The 21,401-nt window shown below is 41.8% G+C and overlaps 1 protein-coding gene across 1 annotated transcript in view; it reads right to left on the reverse strand.

The window, feature by feature from the left end:
* Positions 1–13,827, reverse strand: part of LOC126355908 (venom carboxylesterase-6-like) — a 95,647-nt gene extending 81,820 nt beyond the window's left edge. Inside the window, exons 1-2 of the mRNA XM_050006421.1 lie at positions 13,760–13,827; positions 3,160–3,294 (exon numbers count right to left, since the gene is read on the reverse strand). Coding sequence (XP_049862378.1) covers positions 3,160–3,294; positions 13,760–13,810 — 186 coding nt within the window. The 5' untranslated portion in view covers positions 13,811–13,827. The remainder of the gene's footprint in view (positions 1–3,159; positions 3,295–13,759) is intronic.
* Between the last annotated feature and the right edge of the window lie 7,574 nt (positions 13,828–21,401).

The raw sequence follows: 21,401 nt of genomic DNA on the forward strand, positions 1-21,401 counted from the left end.
ACTGCCATATTGGAGGGCATTGCCAGATTTGCTTACTATCCATTTACAGATATGCTAACCTTTGCCTGAGTGTTCTTGTCTTAGAGTAATTCATCATCAGAGTTCATATGTTGGAGCACAGTGAAGAAGCAACTGTACCGCTGGTAAGGGCATGGAAGTGTTACAGCTCAAGGATGTGTGAATGAACTTCGAAGACGAAGCACCATCAGGTCTGCGTTGCAGCTGAGTCACACATCCCTGCTTGACTTCCACTTCCTTGTACAGCAAGTTTGTTTCGTAATTCGTTGTTGGTTACGTTTTAGGTAGTTGAATTTTTTCGATGTATACCGATGAATTTTGTTACAATTAGTACCAAAAAAATAAGTTAAATTAACATCTATCACGAAAGAATTTTAGATATGAGACAAGCATTAGGGGATGTACGCCCTGGCGTTCCTCTCACCTTCGAACAAAGTTTTCAGCCTGTACTAATGGGACGTACAGTTTAAGGAATTTTCCCACATTTACAAGCTTTTCCAGAAGTTAACAATTGATCCATAAAACACAGAAATTCCAGATCCGACTAGGATCTAACTCTCAGGTCTTTGTATCCATAGCTCTTTAATATGTGAGTCATCGAGCCAGAATACCTTGTATTTTTATCATTTAAAGTACAGAGTTGTTATTTCAAGAAATGTCCAACTGGGCCGTAAAGGTAAAGTGTAAGGCTACAGATGGAGATGTTGCTTAGAGCTGATTGAAAAACAATGTTGAACAACAGTAACAACATTGTATGTGATGTGCATTGAACCTTCACAACTTAGCAATAAGTTAATGACAGATTCACAGAGAGCTTACTTCCAAATTGAAAAAAAAGCAGGTGGCATTACTTTTATTATAGACTAAGGTCGTAATAAAAATTTTAATCGATAGCACTGTGATATTCCACTTTATATTTTTCATTTTATTTCCATTCAATTTTATGAATTGTGAGGACATGTCTGACATGAAGTGATATCTTTCCCAGCTGCACATGATGACTGCTCAAAAGTCGAAACTGTGGAAGTGAAATTACAAAAAGAAGCATACAGCCAAGTGCAGGCACTGATGTCTTTCAAAAACTGAAAGATGTAGTTTCTGCCAAAGATGTATCAGTTGGGACTTTTGTGGATGTAATGTTCTATAGAGACGATTCAGTTAGTTCCCACAGAACTAAATTCTTTATTAGTCGTAGCTCAGATTCCGATATTTCTTCAACAACATCACAATAGGTGTGAACCATTCCTCACAAAACAACGTATCCATGCAACTGAAGGCCGTTCACTACTCGCTTGAGTTATCGATGCCATCCATTGATCAAATTTTGGCTACATTTTCTTTGTTCCACGACGTTCCCCCTGCATCAACAATATGCTGTTCAAATTTGATGTCATCCTGAGCAGTGCATCCCTTTTTTTTAAACTGGAGTTATAGCCATGAATACTATACATACATATACAAAGCAGGGTGACACCGGTTCCTCTCAGATCACCGGAGTTAAGCACTGTTGGGCTTAGCTAGCACTTGGATGGGTCACCGTCCGGGGCTCCTGAGCGCTGGCAAGTAGAGGGTACTCAGACCTCTAGGAGCTACTTGACTGCGAAACTGCGGCTCTGGTGACGAAAAACAACGGCCAGGAGTGCGGTGTTTTGACGACAAGCCTCTCCATGTCCACATCCATTGACTCCTGTCGGTAGAGGATTGTTGGAACACGTTATGAATTGACAGTCAGCGTCCAGAGAGGCTGGAATGAGCTTGTGTTTAGGGTGGCTGTCGCGCATCACGGATTTCCAACACCGCGTGGGCTTTGAGTTCTGTTTCAAGTTGAAACAAAGAGCCGAAAATACTCGTGAAATGTTGAAACTGGACGTCCGAAGACTACTTACAAGTGGTATGAGCGATTTAAAACTGGAGATGAGTCGGTGGATGACTAACAAAGCTCGGTACGTCCATTAACCACAAAAACAGAAGAAAACGTGGCAAAATTTGCTCGTTCAAACAGGCGATTAACTACTCGAGAGCTTATCGTAGATCTTAGGGTCTTGTATGAGTCCGTGAAAAGCGGTTTAAACCAACATTTCCAAATGAGACGAGTGAATGCAAAATTCGCTCCCCAGACTTCTGTGTGATGAGCAGAAAGAACATCGCGTGTCAGTTTGCCCGGAGTTGAAGGATTGTCTTCATTCAGATCCTGACTTTATGTCCAAAACTGTAACTGCAGATGAAAGTTGGGGCTATGGGTGTCGCCCTGAGACTAAAATTCAGAGTTCTCAATGTAAAACCAATGAATTCCCTCTCCCTAAAAAGCACGTCAGTCAAAATCGAATATCAAGATCAAACAGGCGATTAACTACTCGAGAGCTTATCGTAGATCTTAGGGTCTTGTATGAGTCCGTGAAAAGCGGTTTAAACCAACATTTCCAAATGAGACGAGTGAATGCAAAATTCGCTCCCCAGACTTCTGTGTGATGAGCAGAAAGAACATCGCGTGTCAGTTTGCCCGGAGTTGACGGATTGTCTTCATTCAGATCCTGACTTTATGTCCAAAACTGTAACTGCAGATGAAAGTTGGGGCTATGGGTGTCGCCCTGAGACTAAAATTCAGAGTTCTCAATGTAAAACCAATGAATTCCCTCTCCCTAAAAAAGCACGTCAGTCAAAATCGAATATCAAGATCAAGCTCATTCTTTTTTTCCTGTATTGTGTGCGTTGTGTTATCAGAGTTCGTTTCAAGGGTAGAAGCTGTGAACGCTGAATATTACAGGGGCGTAGGAAGAAAGCGGCCAGAAGAATAGGCCAGTAGCTTCCTTTTTCATCACGACAACGCACCGTGTCACACCTCGCGTTTGATTCGCCAGTTTTTGGCAGGAACAAGTGTTTCTGTCAGTTGTTATCCGCCTTACCAGATTTAGCAACATGCCACTTGTGGCTCTTCCCATAAGAATCTACGTTGTAGTAAGTGCGTTGCCAGCCAGAGACAGTACTTTGAAAATAAAGTCAAATTCCGCGTAATCTTATTACTTTGTTTCTTATAAAATTATTCGCCGTAATTTTGATCACACTTGACTGTATACATTCAGGTCGAGTGACTTTAACGGAATCTGGATCCACAAACTAATCTGTCTAACTCTTGTAATTCACCTCGAAACGCAGGTCGCCCACAGGTGGTTCGGCGTACGGGATGCCCAGGAAGGCCGTGTAGGACGTGTTGTAGATGCTCGTGGCCGTGGTCCCCCTCAGCGTGCCCTGCTGCACGGTCACCAGCACGTCGTCACACTGTAGCAACGTCACCTCATTTCAGTTATGAGCGAATACACATGTTATAACAATTATTACTTTTTGTATTTAGCAAAGGTGAATCATTGTGATACTGCTGTTCACTGTGAATAGCTAGCATATCGTAAGACTGCGCTCAAACTTCATGATTACAAGGACGGTTCCAACCTTCAAGTGATTTCTCGAATGACAAAATTTTCATGCTCCCAGCCTCCTAATCTTGTTCCAGTTTTTTAAAAATTGCAGGATATATAAAATTTCCGCTCAGTCAGCAACAAGTTGGTTCAAATGGCTCTGAGCACTTTGGGACTTAACATCTGTCATCAGTCCCCTAGAACTTAGAACTGTTGTTGTTGTTGTCTTCAGTCCTGAGACTGGTTTGATGCAGCTCTCCATGCTACTCTATCCTGTGCAAGCTTCTTCATCTCCCAGTACTTACTGCAACCTACATCCTTCTGAATCTGCTTAGTGTACTCATCTCTTGGTCTCCCTCTACGATTTTTACCCTCCACGCTGCCCTCCAATACCAAATTGGTGATCCCTTGATGCCTCAGAACATGTCCTACCAACCGATCCCTTCTTCTGGTCGTGCCACAAACTTCTCTTCTCCCCAGTCTTATTAAATACTTACTCATTAGTTATGTGATCTACCCATCTAATCTTCAGCATTCTTCTGTAGCACCACATTTCGAAAGCTTCTGATCTCTTCTTGTCCAAACCATTTATCGTCCATATTTCACTTCCATACACTCCATAAGAATGCTTTCCGAAATGACTTCCTGACACTTAAATCTATACTCGATGTTAACAAGTTTCTCTTCTTCAGAAACGCTTTCCTTACCATTGCCAGTCTACATTTTATATCCTCTCTACTTCGGCCATAATCAGTTATTTTGCTTCCCAAGTAGCCAAACTCATTTACTACTTTAAGCGTCTCATTTCATAATCTAATTCCCTCAGCATCACCTGAATTAATTCGACTACATTCCATTATCCTCGTTTTGCTTTTGTTGATGTTCATCTTACATCCTCCTTTCAAGACACTGTCCATTCCGTTCAACTGCTCTTCCAAGTCCTTTGCTGTCTCTGACAGAATTACAATGTCATCGGCGAACCTCAAAGTTTTTATTTCTTCTCCATGGACTTTAATACCTACCCTGAATTTTTCTTTTGTTTCCTTCACTGCTTGCTCAATATACAGATTGAATAACATCGGGGATAGGCTACAACCCTGTTTCACCCCCCTCCCAACATCTGCTTCCCTTTCATGCCCCTCGACTCTTATAACTGCCATCTGGTTTCTGTACAAATTGTAAATAACATTTCGCTCCCTGTATTTTACCCCTGCCACCTTCGGAATTTGAAAGAGGGTATTCCAGTCAACATTGTCAAAAGCTTTCTCTAAGTCTACGAATGCTAGAAATGTAGGTTTGCCTTTCCTTAATCTTTCTTCTAAGATAAGTCGTAAGGTCAGTATTTCCTCACGTGTTCCAATATTTCTAAGGAATCCAAACTGATCTTCCCCGAGTTCGGCTTCTACTAGTTTTTCCATTCGTCTGTAAAGAATGCGTGTTAGTATTTTGCAGCTGTGACTTATTAAACTGATAGTTTTGTAATTTTCACATCTGTCAACACCAGCTTTCTTTGGGATTGGAATTATTATATTCTTCTTGAAGTCTGAGGGTATTTCGCCTGTCTCATACATCTTGCTCACCAGATGGTAGAGTTTTGTCAGGGCTGGCTCTCCCAAGGCCGTCAGTAGTTCCAATGGAATGTTGTTTACTCCGGGGGCCTTGTTTCGACTCAGGTCTTTCATTGCTCTGTCAAACTCTTCACGCAGTATTGTATCTCCCATTTCATCTTCTTCTACATCCTCTTCCATTTCCATAATATTGTCCTCAAGTACATCGCCCTTGTATAGACCCTCTATATACTCCTTCCACCTTTCAGCTTTCCCTTCTTTGTTTAGAACTGGGTTTCCATTTGAGCTCTTGATGTTCATACAAGTGGTTCTCTTATCTCCAAAGGTCTCATCAATTTTCCTGTAGGCAGTATCTATCTTACCCCTAGTGAGATAAACCTCTACATCCTTACATTTGTCCTCTAGCTATCCCTGCTTAGCCATTTTGCCTGTCGATCTCATTTTTGAAACGTCTTTATTCCTTTTTTCCTGCTTCATTTACTGCATTTTTATATTTTCTCCTTTCATCAAATAAATTCAATATTTCTTCTGTTACCCAAGGATTTCTAGCAGCCCTCGTCTTTGTACCTACTTTATCCTCTGCTGCCTTCACTACTTCATCCCTCAGAGCTACTCATTCTTCTTCTACTGTATTTCTTACCCCTATTCCTGTCAATTGTCCCCTTATGCTCTCCCTGAAACTCTGTACAATCTCTGGTTCTTTCAGTTTATCCAGGTCCCATCTCCTTAATTTCCCACATTTTTGCAGTTTCTTCAGTTTTAATCTACAGGTCATAACCAATAGATTGTGGTCAGATTCCACATCTGCCCCTGGAAATGTCTTACAACTTAAAACCTGGTTCCTAAATCTCTGTCTTACCATTATATAAACTATCTGATACCTTTTAGTATCTCCAGGGTTCTTCCACGTATACAACCTTCTTTCATGATTCTTAAACCAAGTGTTACTTATGACTAAGTTGTGCTCTGTACAAAATTCTACTAGGCGGCTTCCTCTTTCATTTCTTAGCCTCAATCCATATTCACCTACTATGTTTCCTTCTCTCCCTTTTCCTACACTCGAATTCCAGTCACCCATTACTATTAAATTTTCGTCTCCCTTCACTATCTGAATAATTTCTTTTATTTCATCGTACATTTCTTCAATTTCTTCGTCATCTGCAGAGCTAGTTGGCATATAAACTTGTACTACTGTAGTAGGTGTGGGCTTCGTATCTATCTTGGCCACAATAATGCGTTCACTATGCTGTTTGTAGTAGCTTACCCGCATTCCTATTTCCCTATTCATTATTAAACCTACTCCTGCATTACCCCTATTTGATTTTGTGTTTATAACCCTGTAGTCACCTGACCAGAAGTCTTGTTCCTCCTGCCACCGATCTTCACTAATTCCCACTATATCTAACTTTAACCTATCCGTTTCCCTTTTTAAATTTTCTAACCTACCTGCCCGATTAAGGGATCTGACATTCCACGCTCCGATCCGTAGAATGCCACTTTTCTTTCTGCTGATAACGAGATCCTCTTGAGTAGTCCCCGCCTGGAGATCCGAATGGGGGACTATTTTACCTCCGGAATATTTTACCCAAGAGGACGCCATCATCATTTAATCATACAATAAAGCTGCATGCCCTCTGGAAAAATTACGGCCGTAGTTTCCCCTTGCTTTCAGCCGTTCGCAGTACCAGCACAGCAATGCCGTTTTGGTTATTGTTACAAGGCCAGATCAGTCAATCATCCAGACTGTTGCCCTTGCAACTACTGATAAGGCTGCTGCCCCTCTTCCGGAACCACGCGTTTGTCTGGCCTCTCAAGAGATACCCCTCCGTTGTGGTTACACCTACGGTACCGCTATCTGTATCGCTGAGGCACGCAAGCCTCCCCACTAACGGCATGGCCCATGCTTCATGGGGGGAGGAATGAAAACATGATGAACCAGAAATTAAACATTTTTTCCTGAAAATTGTTTTGTAGCAGTAGGATATTTTTTTAAAAATTCAGCAGCAAGACCTATTGAACAATCTGTTTCTTATTCTCATATTTTCTGAGACTGTTATAGTCTTTAATGAGACCTCTGTCGCAACATCACAAACAGCTTCTGAATTTTTCCCTTTCGAGTTTTCTGAGTAGAATCATTCTTCCAAGCCGAAGGGTCATTGTCGAAGTTGCTGCTCACAGAAATTCTCCAGAGCAAAATGTTTAAATCAACAGTCTGAAAAACTAGAACTCTATCGTTGTAAAATAATAAAATTCACTTTGTTGTATATTATACCTGTTTTACCCAGTATTCATTTCCGTCTACCTGCAGCCTAATTTCAGCCATATTTGTCTTAACTGCTGTTTTAATATTGTGGTCAAATAACGACAGACAAAATTTCAGGGAATAAGTACCGGAGATGGCTGCGTAATGCTTTCGGAAAGGCTTTATTGATTTTCGGATCTATATTCTGATAATTTGTCAGTTGAGGGTTGAATGTGAAGTCATGTGCTCATAAGTTGCTTTAATTTTTTCTGATGACAGAAACCAGGTTCATATGCATATTAGATCAAGGAAAATATTGTTCTTAAAAAAGTAATTTTCAGCAGCTATAAGGGAAATTAAACAGCTGCGTCATCAATACGTAAAGCGCACCCAATTCTCCAAATAGACGTTTTGCATAGAGATTCTAAGTATTTCTATTCAAATATTTTTATAAGACTTCCTGTTCATCATTTACCTTAAATACCTTTTCAATACAGCGGGAATTCCTGCTCACAATTGCCTGAATCACAGACCATGATAATATTATATTTGAAAGTGGATTTTGGTATATCATTTTGAGATTAATAGACCTCGGCACCATTTGTCCGATCATCATGACAGTTGACACATAAACGTATTTCTGCATGAAGCGGGTTTTTATGCTATCCACTTTGCTATAACTCGCTCCGAGGAGGCGTTGCAGCATGGGAATGCTCTGGCTGTGGCATCTTCGGGGATTGCAGAAACGCTGCTTGGTGGAGGACGCAAGTTGCATTCGACTTTCAAGCTGCCATTGAAATTAAGTGTATCTGTAGATCCTCTTTGCAACGTTGGGAAAACATCTGGACTGGCATCTATATTAAAAACACGCCTAATAATCGTTTGGGATGAATGTAACGTGGTCCACAGGATCTGAGCTGTAGCATTACGGCATGCTCTGCGAAATTTTCCAAGCGATCAACGTCAAACGGACGGAGGTCTGATGCCGTTCATTTCCGTCAAATTTTGCCCTTCATTCCACGATCAGCAGTAGACGAGCTGAAGGCATGCCTGAATAATTTGACTCTCTGGAGACACTTGAAACACGTTTGGATATAGGAAGCCACAAACTTTCGTTTCTTCCTGAAACACAGGAGATATCGTTCTCACCGAACGACTGTCCACTTAAGACGTAATATTTTTCCGACCATCGCCAACAGCATCTGGAATCATGATTGGCAATACGAGCGAGGTATCATAGCTTCAAAGAATCATGAGTCGAATTAGTAAAAAGATTCATTTGAAATTTCCTGGTGCTGTTAAGAAATACAGATTCATCGACACAGTTACAGAAGTAGACCAAACCATTAACTATCCAACAGAATTTCTCAATTCATATATGCCACAACATATATTAAGTTTAAAAATTGGTTCACAAATACTGCTCTCTCGGAATCTCAGCAAGCCAAAGTTGAGCAACGGAACCAGAATTTCTGTGAAAAACTGATGCTAAAGGTGACTAAAGCTACAATAATTAATGGCAAATGTGAAAGAGATGTGATGATTTCGCGCATTCCACAGTTCCCACTATCTGCCATTCACATTCAAACGGCTACAGTTTCGTGTGCGTCTTGCTTTCGCGATGATAGCCAACAAAGCTCAAGGGGAGTGACTGCGCGTTGCTGGATGAAATAAGAAAACCCATATTCTTCCCATCGTCAGCTACATATTGTTTGCTCTATTGTAGGAAGTCCAAAACTCTATACGCCTGCACTCTAAATGAGAAAACGAAAAAATACTGTGTATCCGCTCGCGTTACACTAAATGTTGGCATTACTACAAATTATTTTAAGTTGGTTCAGTTTTATAGTCAATGAAGTACCCGAGAGTACTGTTCATTCAAGCGCTTATGAATAAAAATGTGTATACAGTTGGTCAGTTTATACCAATAAAAATAACGTAATCCAATCAGTACGAGCTACCTCTCGTTTTTCCATATTTGTCTGTGAGTTACAGATTCTAGATGACATACAGATCGTTCTATTTCGTATATACAGAGGTAAATAAATGCGCACAGATATGGCAATGCGTGCAGGGTTTCGTTGTTGTTGTTGTTGTTGTCTTCAGTCCAGAGACTGGTTCGATGCAGCTCTCCATGCTACTCTATCCTGTGCAAGCTTCTTCATCTCCCAATACCTACTGCGACCTACATCCTTCTGAATCTGTTTAGTGTATTCATCTCTTGGTCTCTCTCTGCGATTATTACTCTACACGCTGCCCTCCAATACTAAATTGGTGATTCCTTGATGCCTCAGAATATGTCCTACCAACCGATCCCTCTTCTAGACAAGTTGTGCCATAAATTTCTCTTCTTTCCAATTCTATTCAATACCTCCTAATTAGTTATGTGATCTACCCATCTAATCTTCAGCATTCTCCCGTAACACCACATTTCGAACGCTTCTATTCTCTTCTTGTATAAACTATTTGTGGTTCACGTTTCACTTCCATACATGGCTACACTCCATACAAATACTTTCAGAAACGATTTCCTGACACCTAAATCTATTCTCGATGTTAACAAATTTCTCTTTTTCAGAAACGCTTTCCTTGCCATTCCCAGTCTACATTTTATATCCCCTCTACTTCGACCATCATCAGTTATTTTGCACCCCAAATAGCAAAACTCATTTAAGCGTCTCATTTCCTAATCTAATTCCCTCAGCATCATCCGATTTAATTCGGGTACATTCCATTATCCTCGTTTTGCTTTTGTTGATGTTCATCTTATATCCTCCTTTCAAGACACTGTCTATTCCGTTCAGCTGCTCTTCCAAGTCCTTTGCTGTCTCTGACAGAATTACAATGTCATCGGTGAACCTCAAAGTTTTTATTTCTTCTCCATGGATTTTAATACCTACTCCGAATTATTCTTGTGTTTCATTTACTGCTTGCTCAATATACAGATTGAATAACATCGGGGATAGGCTACAACCCTGTCTCACTCCCTTCCCAATCACTTCTTCTCTTTGATGCCCCTCGACTCTTATAACTGCCATCTGGTTTCTGTACAAATTGTAAATAGCCTTTCGCTCCCTGTATTTTACCCCTGCCACTTTCAGAATTTCAAAGAGAGTATTCTAGTCAACATTGTCAAAAGCTTTCTCTAAGTCTACAAATGCTAGAAACGTAGGTTTGCCTTTCCTTAATCTTTCTTCTAAGATAAGTCGTAAGGTCAGTATTGCCTCACGTGTTCCAACATTTCTACGGAATCCAAACTGATCTTCCCCGAGGTCGGCTTCTACTAGTTTTTCCATTCGTCTGTAAAGAATTCGTGTTAGTATTTTGCAGGGGTGGCATGTTAAACTGATAGTTCGGTAATTTTCACATCTGTCAACACCTGCTTTCTTTGGGATTGCGATTATTATATTCTTCTTGAAGTCTGAGGGTATTTCGGCTGTCTCATACATCTTGTTCACCAGATGGTAGAGTTTTGTGAGGACTTACTCTTCCAAGGCTGTCAGTAGTTCTAATCGAATGTTGTCTACTCCGGGGGCCTTGTTTCGACTCAGGTCTTTCAGTGATATGTCAGACTCATTACGCAATATCAATTCTCCCATTTCATCTTAATGTACATCCTCCTCCATTTCCATAATATTGTCCTCAAGTACATCGCCCTTGTATAGACCCTCTTTATACTCCTTCCACCTTTCTGCTTTCCCTTCCCTTCTTAGAACTGGGTTTCCATCTGACCTCTTGATATTCATGCAAGTGGTTCTCTTTTCTTCAAAGGTTACTAACAACTAAAATTTGGAAATAACTTTAATAAAAGATACCGTAACGTAATTCACATGGCTAACATTGGCTAAATATTTACGTTCGCTTACCAAAAGTAATTCAGTTGCTGATTTAAATGTGTTTTATATACCAATTAAATTAATGGAAAATTATATTGATTTACACCATCGGAGTCTACAATTGCTGCAAATAATCTAGCAAAAAAACTAAAGATTAAATTCCGACTAACAGCTCAAAACTTGTTGACGACTAGGGTTCGCGAGCGGTTCAGTATGAAAAAGGTATTCTGTGACTAAAGCAAAACCGTTTACACTCTTCCAGATTGTTGTTACTCGTCTTATGACAAATGAAGCCGTTGAAACAAAGATGTTCTTCTTGGTAATGGGCTTTATGCAGCGTGCTTCAAAGAAGTTCATCCAGCTTCACAAGACTATATCTGCTACGCTACATGTATGAACAAAGAAACTTGAGGTGAATTTTAACTTTTGCAAAGGACTACAAGTTGTTAGTTTTCGAAGACCCATCCGATATATATATATATATATGGTGTTCAAAAAGTCAGTATACATTTGAAAACAGAATAAATCATGGAATATTGTAGATAGAGAGGTACAAATTGACACACATGCTTGGAGTGACATGGGGTTTTATTATAACCAAAAACATACAAACGTTCAAAAAATTTCCGACAGATAGCGCTTGATCTGATCAGAATAGCAATAATTAGCATACGAAAGTAAGACAAAGCAGAGATGATGTTATTTACAGGAAATGCTCAATATGTCCACTATCATTCCTCAACAATAGCTGCAGTCGAGGAATAATGTTTTGAACAGCACTATAAAGCATTTCCGGAGTTATGGTGAAGCATTGGCGTCGGATGTTGTCTTTCAGCATACCTAGAGATGTCTGTCGGTCACGAAACATTTGCGACTTCAGGTAACCCCAAAACCAATAATCGCACGGACTGAGGTCTTGGAGCCTGGGAAGCCAAGCATGACGAAAGTAGCGGCTGAGCACACGATCACCACCAAACGACGCGCACAAGGGGTCTTTCACACATCTAGCAATACTTTGTTGTTGTTTTTTTTTTGTTCTAATAAAACCCCATGTCATTCCAAGCATGTTTGTCAATTTTTACCTCTCTATCTACATTATTCCGTGGTTTATTAAGTTTTCAAATTTATACTGACTTTATAAATGTGATGCTACAGAAGAAAGATGAAGTTTAGATGGGTAGGTCGCATAACTAATGGGGAGGTATTGAATAGAACTGGGGAGAAGAGGAGTTTGTGGCACAACTTGAAGAAGGGATTGGTTGGTAGGACATCTTCTGAGGCATCAAGGGATCACCAATTTAGTATTGGAGGGCAATGTGGAAGGTACAAATCGTAGAGAGAGACCAAGAGATGAATACACTAAGCAGATTCAATAAGATGTAGGTTGCAGTAGGTACTGGGAGATAAAGAGGCTTGCACAGGATAGAGTAGCATGGAGAGCTGCATCTAACCAGTCTCAGGACTGAAGACCACAACAACAACATATATATTACAAGCATGTACGAGTACACATAGTACTGAGGTACATTTTACAATTACGTTTAAGATCAAAGTTCTAATTTCATTTCCACTGGTACAGGGACTCAGTTCGCAGCGTGACTCATCACTGACTGCAATTTTACTTCCATTGAGATTCCAGGTCGAAGACGTGTCTGGAGACGATCCCTAGAGAGGAGGGATTCCAGTCTGTCACCAGCCATATGTGCCGCCAACTGCGAGTAATGGTTTGGGGTGGCTGTTCTTTTCGTAAGAGGATCCCTTTGGTTCTCATCCGCGGTTTCCTCCCATCACGGCAGTACGGCGACAATATTCTATGCCCCGTTCTGTTGCTCTTCATGTCAAGCCCTCCTGGGCTTACATTTCTGCAAGATGGTAGCTGCCCGCAAACGACTAGAGCTGGTTTTTTTCTTACTTCTTGCTCACATATAAAACTATACGAATCGTAAGAAAACGTCAGAAAAATTCGAAGGAACGAATAGGTGTACAAGCAGACGTTCTTGTAACCCATCGTTCAGGAACCAAGATTAAGAATACTGAAGTGTTTAGTAAGGGTTTAACGACCTAAAACTTGGTGGTACATACTGAATACATATTTTTTTCTCCGTAAATACTACAGTATAGCGTAAAACATCGATAATCCAGAATATTAAAGCATTTCGTTCGAGTAAAAAGAAATCAGAGGTAGCTGGTAGTCCTACATTTTATAAAGGGTATTCTGACACTAGACATAAATCTGGGACTTCAGATTGGTTAAAACATACGTATCACGGTGGAGAAAATAATACATGTTTTAGAATGAGGAGATGTGAAAGCTGACAGCACACCCTTTAGCAACGAAAATAATTGAGACAAGGGGTATGCCCACACTGAGACCCGGCATTTCGAATGGTCAAACTGACTGATGAATATTCAATACTTGCGGGCACGTATCAGAAGCTCATTGATGCAAATCAGGAGCGAGGGAATACAATGAATACGGGAATATTATTGTCTAATCGATACAGGCCTTTACAAATCATAGTTCTGTAAAGATTCATTTTACACTCAAGGGTTCTACATATCTAAGTCTGTTTCGAAGAAAACGGCTTGTTGATGTTAATGCAGTTTGTTCTTGAATTAATCTGCTGAACTTCAAAGTAAACATTATCGTCGGTGAGATACCATTGAAGGTAGGAATTTACTTACCTTGACCGTGACTACCAACAAGAACAGCAGAATAGCGCACGTAGGAGACATCTGGATTGGACGCTGGGTTGCTGTACTTCGAGACACAACTGCCTTACAACAGCAGCACGAAGTGTTAGCCACGTCTCCAGTAAGCAAGTCACTGTACAAAGGTTACCTAGTTAACAGGTGGAGGGAGAAACCGAAGACGTACAGCGTTCACTGTACCCAGTCACTGTATCTACAGTATCAGTTTTCATGAAAATACTTAATAATGCGTTTTGACTGTCGAGTGGGTTGAAGAAGGTGATTAAAATGGGAGCAGCTGACAACGCCTTTACAGTCCAGATAATAAGCATTAACTAGATATGTGCTTCCGCATACGCCAACGTCTGAATCGTAGCACTGTAGCACCGAAAATTATGTGAAGATATTACAAATTGCCCATAGACGGAGTGTTCCCACAAACACAGCTTGTGAAAAAAGTGGTCGCTTCAAAAGAACGGAAATCACGTACTATATAACCAAAGATGGTAAAACTAAATATCCAAGAAGCAACTGATTGTGACTCGTTCCACACAGACAAAACATAATACGTTGAAATCTAGTGCTATAAAAGGAAGTCTCGAGTGCATTTTTTTTAACACCTGCTTCCTTACTGCATCATAAGTCAATTTAACGTATTATTAGTCAAATCTATGCAAAAAATGAATTTCATTTCCCTTTGGCTTTGAGATATTGTTATTTTTTCCTATTACGAAACAAACGCGCTTATACACTGTGGTGCCAGAAGTCATGGGATATGTGCACACACACTTCGGCAGTAGTATCGAGTACAGCAGGCATAAAACAGCCGTTCAGGATATGTCTTTTGTACACGGATGATTCATGTGGAAAGTCTTCCGACGTGATTGCTAGTGCACGACGGGAGTTAACAGACAGAAAGCGGAATGGTAGTTGGAGGTCATGCGTGGGACACACCGTTTCGGAAATCGTTTGGGAGTTCAATATTCCGAGATCCACAACGTCAAGAGTGTGACGAGAATATCAGTTTCACGCCATACCTCTCACCAAGGACAATGAAGTGGCCGACGCCCTTAACGACCGAGAGCTGAGGCTTTTGCGTACTGCTGTCAGTACTAATAGACAAGCAACACTGCCTCAAATAACCGTAGAAATGAATGTGGGACGTATGGCGAATATATGAATGAAAATCGTGGCATAATTCGGCGTTAATGGACCGTAGCGGTCGCGCGGTTCCAGACTGTAGCGCCTAGAACCGCTCGGCCACCCCGGCCGGCCCATCTCTTATCCTTATTTATATAAAACAAACCAAAATATGCTTAAATCTCAGATATCGAAAATTATTCGTACTTATTCACACTTAATGGGACATTAACGTTAGCAGATCCTTACTTTTTCTTTTTTTTTTACATTTTTCCACCTTTCGCGTCTTCTAATACACTGCAGACCCCTTACATTTCTAATCCATGAACGCGACACGAAATAAACGTTAGACTAGCATGAATGGAACTACATTCATGTCTATGAAAATAAGTAGCATTTCAGCTGAAACGCACAAAGTTTCCAAAAGTAACTAGTAATTTGGAGTGATATGAGGTATTGACGGAAGTAAAGCTGTGAGGTGGGGGGGGGGGGGGGCGGAGGGGGCCTGGGCATTGTGCACCACATCATCATTGTATCTCTGCTTCGATATCAGCACAAAGAGCACTACGCCGAACTGTATCCCCTAGAAGGCTACAGGACGTGGTCGGGCAGACCTGACTACTGTCGCGCCCAGGTTCCCATGTACTCATTATGATTTCGTCCAGTAACACCACTGCTGCTCCATTTCTTATCCTTATCTCAGATGAATACACTGCTACTCGTTTTGCTGTGATTTCACTCACCTCGTTAAGCGAATAACAGTCGATGATGTTTAGAAGTTACCTCTACACCTGTACACCTCCTAGACCCACTCTCTGCCAACGTCTGCTAACAAGGAACATTAAACCATGAATACAGAAATTATAGACCGTTTCACGGGAACCACCTTGCGGTTTGCCAAGTGGCTAATCTGTATCCGAAAATGTAACCAGGATACTAGTGACTATCACGTGTGGCCCAACACTTCAGACGACTTACACAGATTTTATCTCTGGTAATACTTTCCCAAACAGATGTCAAGATTCATCTCACCACATTCCACGAGTCACTGTAGCAAAAACTATATTTGTTGTGATCAAATAAGGGCCTCTGACACTAGTTAATTTCATGTCATCGCCTGACATCTCAAATTATAGTTCCTGTGTTTTCTTCATGCCAAAAGCTGACCAAGTCACTTACTACTAATGTTTAGCAAGATTACTATCGCTGTAATGAGTCACTTACGTGAACCTCTTCTCCACATATTTGTTACCCATGATGCTCGTTACCCTAGAAATGGCAAAGTATGGACTGGTGCTGGAAGCTTTCTTGTTTAGTTGCCGTGCAGTGTGCCAACGGTCACACAATGCCTCCACAATGGCATCAGATAAAAAAGAATTTCTGAGGACTTCGTAGTCTAACACCTCAGACGATGGTATGCGTCTAACACATAAGGACATATAATACCACCCATGGATATACACAAAGACCCAGGTAAAAATAAAAGCCACTTCAATCTGAATAAAATTCTCGAGCTTTCGATGGCCATTTCCGCAATCACAGTCAGGAGTAAAACAAGTGACCGCCCAGGCTGATTTTTTTCTTTATTGTATTTTCGATACAATGCGGCAACATAGGCGCTGCTCTTCAGCTGAGAAACATTTCAAGTATACAAGAAGATATTTAAAACAATATAAAGGAGAAAACACGGCGGAATATAGATATAAAAAGGGGTAACACAATGGAAGAAAGCATACGAAAAGCGTTGACTGTAAAATGGAGAGAAAATCTAAAATAGTATTTTATACAGAAACAAACACACTGTAAGGATTAGAAGATACAAGGTGGAGTAAGGCCAGAGCATAGAAAGTCACTGAACGATTAAAACAGCCACGTGGATAGCACAGAACAATGACAGACAGCAAAACTGCAAATCGAGCACACAACTAAAACATACACTGGAGAATGGCCCAAACACAACATTGACCCAGTACACTTGATAATGAAGGAAAAAGTGGGAGGATCTACCAGGGATAGGTATGTGAGGGAGAAGGGAAAAAGGAGAGGAGGTAGAAATCATGGAGACAGAAAGAGTGGGTGGTGCAGGGGTGTCGGAAAGGGTGGATGTTTTCAAGCTCTGTGGTTCAGTAACAGATGATGTCTTCAGCCATGAGGGCAGATGCAGGGAATTGCTGGGGTGGATGAGGGGTTGATGGGATGGGACAGTAGGCTTGGGGGTGGCAGGAATGGGTTTAGCCCTACATTTGTGGGAATCGGTGGGATGCAATCCATTGCAGGTGTTACAAGATGGAAAGGTGGCGAGGTTGGGACAGTTTGTGAAAGAATGGGTGACCTTGTAATGGGGACAGGTGGGGAGGTTTTAAAGTTATGGGTCAGGTGTCATTATACTTTAAGCAGCATTGGCAGCAATAGGACTGTGGATGGTATTTGGAGGATTCAACTGGGTTGTGGCGGTGAAAAATCACGATTCCCTGGGAGAGGGAGTGGTAGATGGATGGGGTGGATTCCAAAAAGGGCAGCATGAGATAAGTGGAACTGGACGCATTGTGGATACGGCAGCAAGAGCGGGTTTCAAGGTCAGGGTGAGTGTTTAGTTCAGCCAGCAGCTCAACAACCTCCATGACCACTGGGATGAGCTTGGTGATCACAGCAGTGTAGATGACAGGGATGCTTCAGCTGGCGAGGAGGGGAATAGGAGAGGAAGGTGTCAGGAATGCTTGTGGGGTCAAACACGATACATGGGAGTTTATGGAGGAGGACCATATGAGACAAGGGGGAGGGGGATTTGATAATGACTGAGTCCCTGCAAGCAACCAGTTGGGAGATGGGAGCACCTGGAAGATATTTTCATATCTCCATGGGGAGGGTGTGGGTGTTGAGGCACTTTAGGTTGGGGGTTGAGAGGACAAAGGTGTAGAAGGTGGGGGCCAGTGTGTGAGTGACAGGAGGAGGGGTGGTATCCATAGCAGGAGGAGGAGGGAGTGATTTTTTTTTTTTTTTTTTTGAAGTGGCGGGAGCTGTACTGGCAATGAAGTGCTTTTCTGGTGAGGGTATCCTATAACAGGGGAGAGGGCCAGGGAAGAGAGGGTGGTGGTGGGTGGCAGGTCCTTCAGGAGCAGTGGAAGTACCTGGCCTGATGTGATATGAGTGGGGGGGGGGGGCAGAAGATAATGTGAGGGGTAAAAGTGGAGGTCACAGCGGTGGCATACGTGAAGGTAGGGGCAGGAAGGGGAGCCATTATTGGTGTTGAGGCTAGAGCAAGGGAGTAGATGTGTAAGTAGCAGGGGGGAGATGGGGGAATGGATGAGTGGGAGGAGGGGAGGCGAGATGTAAGTAGGAGGCCAGAGTCGACACTCCAGGAAGTGATAGTGGAAGTGGAGGAGTGGGAGGTGTGGATTACAGTGGAGGTGGGAGGGCTCATGGCAGAGGCGGCGACGGACTGATAGCAGGTGGGCGGTGACGGACGGACGGACAGCGGGCGGCGGCGGCAGTGCCGATCATAAGATTCCACAGCAGACACTCACTACGTGTTTACCTGTTGACCCAACGACATCGTCAGTTACGATTGCAGTGGGCACGGCATTATCGTTATTCGACCGTCGCTTAATGGAAACATGTCGGCTCTTCGGATGAATCACATTTTTGGTATACTAGGTCGATGGTCGTCTCCCAAACGCCGCCTTTGAGGTGATAGGTTGCTCGAAATGTGCAGCCTGCCATGGATGCAGGCTGTTGGGATCATTATTATGCTATGGGAGACATTATCTTACGCTTGCATGGGACCTGAAGTAGTAATCGAAGACACGCTGAGAGCTGAGAGCCACCTGCATCCATTGACGCTTGACGTCTTCCTCGACGGCGATGCCATCTTTCAGAAGTATAATTGTTCTTGTCTCGGAGCCAAAACGGTGTTACAGTGGTTTGAGGAGAATTACAATGCACTCACGTTGATGCATCTGCTACGAAACTCGCCCGATGTAAATTCTATAGAACCGTCTGTGTTGCTATCGAGCGCCATTACCGCTCACGCAAAGCAGTACCTAGTTATTTACGCGGATTACATGACCTGTGCGTAGACATTTAATGTAACATACCTCCACAAACCTATCAACAAATTTTCTGATCCCTGATACGCAGGGCCAGTGATGTATTTGATAAGGGTATGCATCGGCGCCTCATAAAACTCCCATACGTGAATAAGTGGAAGTACTGCACCTTGGGGGAGGGAGAACTTCATCCAACTTTTATTGCACAAAATGTTTTATTCATATAAACATTAATTCAAACAACAATTATAACGTAAAATTTTGCCAAATGAGTGGTTAACAGATATCTAAACAGGAACAAGTTTGCTCTTGACACAATAATTCTGATACAGATACAATCCGTAAAAGCAACAAACTAGGATTAAATAACAATTCTCTGAACACCTTGCCGTTACAGTGTTTATTACTAAGGTTGACTGAGAAGTAACTCTTTATTAGTAGGCAGCATTCGTATGCGGCAGGTACTGGCTTGTTCCGTAGCCTCTTCTCTACAGCTCCAGTTGGCAGGAAGCCTTAGCATTGAACGGTTGTGTTGTTGTTGTTGTTGTCTTCAGTCCTGAGACTGGTTTGATGCAGCTCTCCATGCTACTCTATCCTGTGCAAGCTGCTTCATCTCCCAGTACCTACTGCAACCTACATCCTTCTGAATCTGCTTACTGTACTCATCTCTCGGTCTCCCTCTACGATTCCTACCCTCCACGCTGCCCTCCAATGCTAAATTTGTGATCCCTTGATGCCTCAAAACATGTCCTACCAACCGATCCCTTCTTCTAGTCAAGTTGTGCCACAAACTTCTCTTCTCCCCAATCCTATTCAATACCTCCTCATTAGTTACGTGATCTATCCACCTTATCTTCAGTATTCTTCTGTAGCACCACATTTCGAAAGCTTCTATTCTCTTCTTGTCCAAACTAGTTATCGTCCATGTTTCACTTCCATACATGGCTACACTCCAAACAAATACTTTCAGAAACGACTTCCTGATACATAAATCTATATTCGATGTTAACAAATTTCTCTTCTTCAGAAACGCTTTCCTTGCCATTGCCAGTCTACATTTTATATCCTCTCTACTTCGACCATCATCAGTTATTTTACTTCCTAAATAGCAAAACTCCTTTACTACTTTAAGTGTCTCATTTCCTAACCTAATTCCCTCAGCATCACCCGATTTAATTTGACTACATTCCATTATCCTCGTTTTGCTTTTGTTAATGTTCATCTTATATCCTTCTTTCAAGACACTGTCCATTCCGTTCAACTGCTCTTCCAGGTCCTTTGCTGTCTCTGACAGAATTACAATGTCATCGGCGAACCTCAAAGTTTTTACTTCTTCTCCATGAATTTTAATACCTACTCCGAATTTTTCTTTTGTTTCCTTTACTGCTTGCTCAATATACAGATTGAATAACATCGGGGAGAGGCTACAACCCTGTCTCACTCCTTTCCCAACCACTGCTTCCCTTTCATGCCCCTCGACTCTTATTACTGCCATCTGGTTTCTGTACAAATTATAAATAGCCTTTCGCTCCCTGTATTTTACCCCTGCCACCTTTAGAATTTGAAAGAGAGTATTCCAGTCAACATTGTCAAAATCTTTCTCTAAGTCTACAAATGCTAGAAACGTAGGTTTGCCTTTTCTTAATCTTTCTTCTAAGATAAGTCGTAAGGTCAGTATTGCCTCACGTGTTCCAACATTTCGACGGAATCCAAACTGATCCTCCCCGAGGTCTGCATCTACCAGTTTTTCCATTCGTCTGTAAAGAATTCGCGTTAGTATTTTGCAGCCGTGGCTTATTAAACTGATAGTACGGTAATTTTCACATCTGTCAGCACCTGCTTTCTTTGGGATTGGAATTATTATATTCTTCTTGAAGTCTGAGGGTATTTCGCCTGTCTCATACATCTTGCTCACCAGCTGGTAGAGTTTTGTCATGACTGGCTCTCCCAAGGCCGTCAGTAGTTCTAATGGAATGTTGTCTACTCCGGGGGCCTTGTTTCGACTCAGGTCTTTCAGTGCTCTGTCAAACTCTTCACGCAGTATCGTATCTCCCATTTCATCTTCATCTACATCCTCTTCTATTTCCATAATATTGTCCTCAAGTACATCGCCCTTGTATAAACCTTCTATATACTCCTTCCACCTTTCTGCCTTCCCTTCTTTGCTTAGAACTGGGCTGCCATCTGAGCTCTAGATATTCATAAACGTGGTTCTCTTCTCTCCAAAGGTCTCTTTAATTTTCCTGTAGGCAGTATCTATTTTACCCCTAGTGAGATAAGCTTCTACATCCTTACATTTGTCCTGTAGCCATCCCTGTTTAGCCATTTTGCACTTCCTGTCGATCTCATTTTTGAGACGTTTGTATTCCTGTTTGCCTGCTTCATTTACTGCATTTTTATATTTTCTCCTTTCATCAATTAAATTCAATATTTCTTCTGTTACCCAAGGA

This window comes from Schistocerca gregaria, chromosome 3 (genome assembly GCF_023897955.1).
Source record: "Schistocerca gregaria isolate iqSchGreg1 chromosome 3, iqSchGreg1.2, whole genome shotgun sequence".
NCBI classification, from domain to species: domain Eukaryota; kingdom Metazoa; phylum Arthropoda; class Insecta; order Orthoptera; family Acrididae; genus Schistocerca; species Schistocerca gregaria.